Source organism: Ipomoea nil, unplaced genomic scaffold (assembly GCF_001879475.1).
Source record: "Ipomoea nil cultivar Tokyo-kokei standard unplaced genomic scaffold, Asagao_1.1 scaffold0193, whole genome shotgun sequence".
NCBI classification, from domain to species: domain Eukaryota; kingdom Viridiplantae; phylum Streptophyta; class Magnoliopsida; order Solanales; family Convolvulaceae; genus Ipomoea; species Ipomoea nil.
Genome location: NW_017616621.1, coordinates 400,613 through 405,760, shown reverse-complemented (window position 1 = coordinate 405,760; position 5,148 = coordinate 400,613). Strand labels below are relative to the sequence as shown.

The 5,148-nt window shown below is 34.8% G+C and overlaps 1 protein-coding gene across 1 annotated transcript; it reads right to left on the bottom strand.

Annotated features, from left to right (window-relative positions):
• LOC109189007 (dehydration-responsive element-binding protein 1E-like) lies at positions 1–1,785 on the bottom strand. Its single transcript, XM_019339690.1, has 2 exons — positions 932–1,785; positions 1–152 (listed from the first exon to the last, which is right to left on the bottom strand). The coding sequence occupies exon 1, from the start codon at positions 1,719–1,721 to the stop codon at positions 933–935; it is 789 nt and encodes a 262-aa protein (XP_019195235.1). The 5' UTR covers positions 1,722–1,785; the 3' UTR covers positions 1–152; position 932.
• Between the last annotated feature and the right edge of the window lie 3,363 nt (positions 1,786–5,148).

Sequence of the window (5,148 nt, the reverse complement as noted above, 5' to 3'; positions counted from 1 at the left end):
AAAATGTATGTTAGATAAAACGTTTATGTCAAAAATGGTAATCAAACACACACACTTTTGAATATAGTACAAAATTATTTCTAATAAAAGTACTCCTATAGTCCTATGTAGTTATGTACTATATATAGATAGAGATAGATATATATTATTAAGGGAAAATGGCACTTTTCCCCCTGTGTTATATACTTATAGTACTTTTTCCCCCTAAATTATTTAGGTGGCAGTTTTTCCCCCTGATATATTAAATGGACATATTTACCCTTAAAATAATATTTTATTTATTTTTCTTCTCCAACAAATTATAACCACGATTTGGAAAAATAAAATACATTAATTGTTGAATTTTTCGAATACTTTAAAAATAAAAATAAAAAAATTTTAAAATAAAGTTTGAACCAACAGTTCAAATTGGATCCGAAATCGTGAACCGACGATTCAAAATAGAAACCAAATCGCGATTATATATACTTATATGTGAGAGTCAACATAAATGCGAAAAAAAAAAAAAACATACACTATTTGCAAATATTATAATTCTAATTTTAAGCTATTGCTACTAGTTGTTCTGATTTGAACCTCCGGTTCACGGTTCAGGATCCATTTTTTTCCAGTTCATGATTTTAATAAACGGAAACCCAAATATTGGATTATGTTATGAATTATAACCGAAATTTTTTTATTTGATTGCTATAGTGTTCTGTTCAGTTCGAACCGAACCGTGGTCATCCCTACGTATAAGCAATAATTTGTTGAAGAAGATAAATAAATAAAATATTTATTTTAAGGGTAGAAATGTCCATTTAATATTATAAGGGGAGAAACTGTCACTTTTATAATAATTGAGGGTGCAAATGTGGATGCATGAATAACTCAGGGGGAAAAAGTGCTATAAGCATATAACACAGGGGGAAAAAGTGCCGTTTTCCCTATTATTAAATAGAATAACTCCATAGTGAAACTTCCACGTCACTCTCCACTTCAACTTCGTCCCAACTGAAACCTTTTCCCAACGATGGAGCTGGCGACAGCAAGTTTCCGTCCGTCATGCTTCCAAGAAACCCTCCCTGCATTCCGGTCAAGAAGCCGTCAGGTTCCATGATCGGCGGCGACGGCATTAATACATTCCAGGTACCGTCAACAGGAGGAGGCGGCGGCGGCGCTTCCACCGACGTCGGTGTAGCGATGACTATTTCTTCCTCGCATTCTTTAGGACGGAAGGCCTCGGCGGCTTCGACGGCGGCCTTGCGGAGGTCCTTAGCGTCGATGGAGGCGGGCACGGGGAGGCGCCAGACGGAGTCGGCGAAGTTGAGGGTGGCGGCGAACTGGCCCCGGAGAGCCAATGCCGCCACGTCGTGAGCCCTGGCGGCCATTTCCGGCGTGGGATAAGTCCCTAACCATATCCGTTTCTGCTTCGTCGGCTCCCTGATCTCGCAAACCCACTTATTATTATTCCTCTGCCGCACTCCCCTGTAAACCGGGTGCCGTGTCTCCTTAAACTTCTTCCTCCCCGCCCGCTTCTTCGGCCGGCTCTCCGCCAGAATCACCTCCTCGTCCGAATGCGACGCCCTGCCGCCGCTCCACCCCTCCCCCTGCGGAAAACCGTAGCCGCCGCAAAAATTCGGGTCCGAATGCGACGCCCTGCTGCCGCTCCACCCCTCCCCCTGCGGAAACCCGTAGCCACCGCAATAATTCGGGTCGGAATTCGATGTCGAGTAATCCATTTCGGAGCTGAAAACGTTAAACCTTACGAATTCTTAGTAGTAAAAGTGCACGACCATGAGAGAAGGAGACACCATGCATATATTTATAGAGTTCGGAAATAAAGCGGAATATACTAGATGGAGCGTGTAATACACGCGATGGGATCACGCGCTCAAATATGAAGGTTTTAAGCTGTTTGTCACTTTTTTTTTTTTTTTGTGTGTGTTTGTGATTCTGTGGACTGTACAGCTGTGTGTGTGAAAGAGATGAGTGGGGTACACAGAATTACACACGAGTTCAAATATTTTAAGTGACGTGGCAATTGTATTTTGGTCAACTCAGAGGCACAGGAGAGCTCTGCCTTTTTTGGGATGACGGTTGTGTGCTTGCTTATATTTTATGGAAAAAGGGAGGGGGGGACATGTTAAATATCTGCTAACTATATTCTACAAATAGGTTTGTTACACGGGTGATACACAACCCAGACATAGTAGTAGCGGCCGTTTTAATTATGTGAGATTACTTAAGAAGGGCAATCTCAATTGAATTCTCGAATAGTTTGGCAATTATAAGTGCATCCTCACTCAAACCAAATGTCTCAAGTTCGAGTTATATCTTAATCAAAAATGTATTTTTTCATGATAGGGAAGAGAGAAGTGGAAGAAAGAGAAGAAAATTAACTTGCAGGAATTAGAGTTACGTTTTTTGTAGGCTCCACCTTTTTTTGGTTAAAAAGTTACGTTGGTGTGCGTTTCGGACACCACTTGGTCCCAATTGGCGCGTAAGTCTTTTTTTTTTTTTTCTTTCTCTCTCTCTCCTCTTTCCCAAATGGATTGACGAAAGTCATTGAAAAAAAAAAAACCAACAGATGAGTTTGCTATAAGATTCTAAGTTTGACTTGTTATGAGAAGCTATCTATTGGTTATTTTGATTTGAACCGGTCAACTATGAACAACCTGGAATAGTTACTTTCTTGTGGTTCTTTGTTAGCTAGAACCATAAGGCGGGTTTCACCTAGAGCATACTTTCGAGTAGCGTATGCACCTTTTTTCATATATCAAAAGATCACTAATTAAGAAACGAACTAATAATGTATGTTCGGGATGATATTGGGAGTGTTTGGTAAATAGCTGTTAGCTGATAGCTGATTATATATAAAATGACTTTCTCAAAAAACCTCATCGAAAAAGCTGCTTTGAGTAGATTTTTGAATTTTAGACTTTTGGTGCAATAAGCTGTTACAAAAAGCTAATTAATCAAACACTTATATTGGTTGTTTAACCAAGTCAAATAACTAATAGTAATCAAACAAGCCAAAATTGATTAATAAGGTAACTATTTTACCAAACAAGGCCATTGTGAAGGTTTTTGTTTTAATTGGTAACAATAAAATTTTATGATAATCAAAAGCTATTTTTACATGGCTAATTAAAAGAATTTCATAAATCAAAAGACTAATCAAAATTTTATACTTGAATGATCATGAATTCAATTCTTACAAATATCCTCTCGGTCGAAATGTCGAATAGAGATTATTACACGCATATATGCTATTGTCTATGGTTATTTCTCTCTCTTTTTCTTTTAATAGGTTAAAAAAAAAAGCTATTTTTACATGGCTTCTTATAACCATTAGATTTTTTGGTTACTTTTTATATATCAAATTAAGGTAATTATGTAGGAAAGAATTTTATGAAATATATACAAGCGCAAACGAAAGGTTCGATAAATATCAACTTCAAATTGTGTGTCATACACACTTTTCTTAAAACTTCATTTGCTATCTTCTAAAGGTGGAAGGAATGTTGTGGCCTACGTTTCTTAAGATAAAGCAAAACAAATTTTACGATAGATTAATTGAGCAATCAAACTAAAATATCACCAGAAAATAAGAACACGGTAGCTAAAATACTAGAGTTCTAGAAAAGTGAGAATAGAAGTTTAATATAATTTCATTTTTAATCATGAAATGTATATAATTTCATTAGGGTGAACACTTGCCTCCCATGGCCCATCAATTTGTATGCTCAGTAGTAATATACTTTAATTTTTTAATCATGAAAGTGTTTTTTTTTTTTTTTTTTCTTTTGTTGTTATTTTAACTATTTAAGAAAATATTATTTGGTATATGCATATGTATATATTTATGGCTTTGGTTAATATATTTGTACATAAATGACATATTTGGCATTTGTATTTATTTTTAAATCTTTGAAATAAAATATGATTGCCCCTTGCCCCAATAAATAACATATGCTAATTATTGAAGAGAAGTTACGTTCAATGTAAAAAAATCAAATCTCATTTTAAATACTATTTTTATATGTTCATATTAACGTAACACTGTTAATATTAGAATAGAATATAAAAATAATTATATGCATATGCAAATTTATTGAAGGAGAGAGTAGCAAGATTGTGCATGTTTATCGTGAGCAGAACACTATTGCTGACAGACTGGCTAAGCTTGCAGCAAATAGAAATGAAGAATCGATGGACTTTGACGCCCCTCCTCCTGGTTTCTAAACTTTGGTACACGATGACCAGGTGGAAATGATGAGGATGCGTATCACCAACGTGACAGAATATTCTAGTTGCTCTGTACCAGATGGGTACTATCCCTGTTTCCCCAAAAATAATAATAATTATTATTGTTTTCTTAAATTGGATGATGATAAGCCTTTGTTTATTTTGAAGGGAAATAATGACATCACAATATATACATCAGATAATTTTTAGTTTGTTACTTTTTTTGACTTTTTGTTACACAGATGATACACACAGCTGACAGCCCAGACATAATAGGGGCCGCAATAAATCCATTTTTTTCCTTTTAATTTTTAAATTAATAACCCAAGTTTTTTTATTGCAAGAAATTGTACATTTCTGGATACAAGTATTTCCATCCAAATCAAAACACCAATGTTCATAACATGAATAAAACCTAGACCTTGACGGTGAAAATCATTCTTAAGTCAGACTTCTCATCCACTAGACCAATACCTTAGGGCTATATCCCATTTTTGTAATGATGGTCTTTGAAAGGGAAGAACAAAAGAAAACCATGTTGGAAGGCCAAGTTATATAGTGAAAAATTATAATGTTAATCGACATAAATAGTAATAGTACTCGATATCATTATATATACTATACATGATTGTACCGAGTATTATTGACAATGATTTCTAATGATAATTTGTTCAATAATGTGTGAAGTATATGGCACTAGTGCCGGTTGTTACTTATATATATACTAGTATTTGGCCCGTGCGATGCAAGGATAAATATTATAATTTTCTTTGTAATGTTATAATGAAAAAATTATTACTAAACTTATTTTATGTTATTTATGATAAAGGTAATTGAAGTATAATAAATAAATACATGACTTACAATTTTATTTTAAAAACAACACAACTTATTAATTAAAATTATTGATAAAATTGA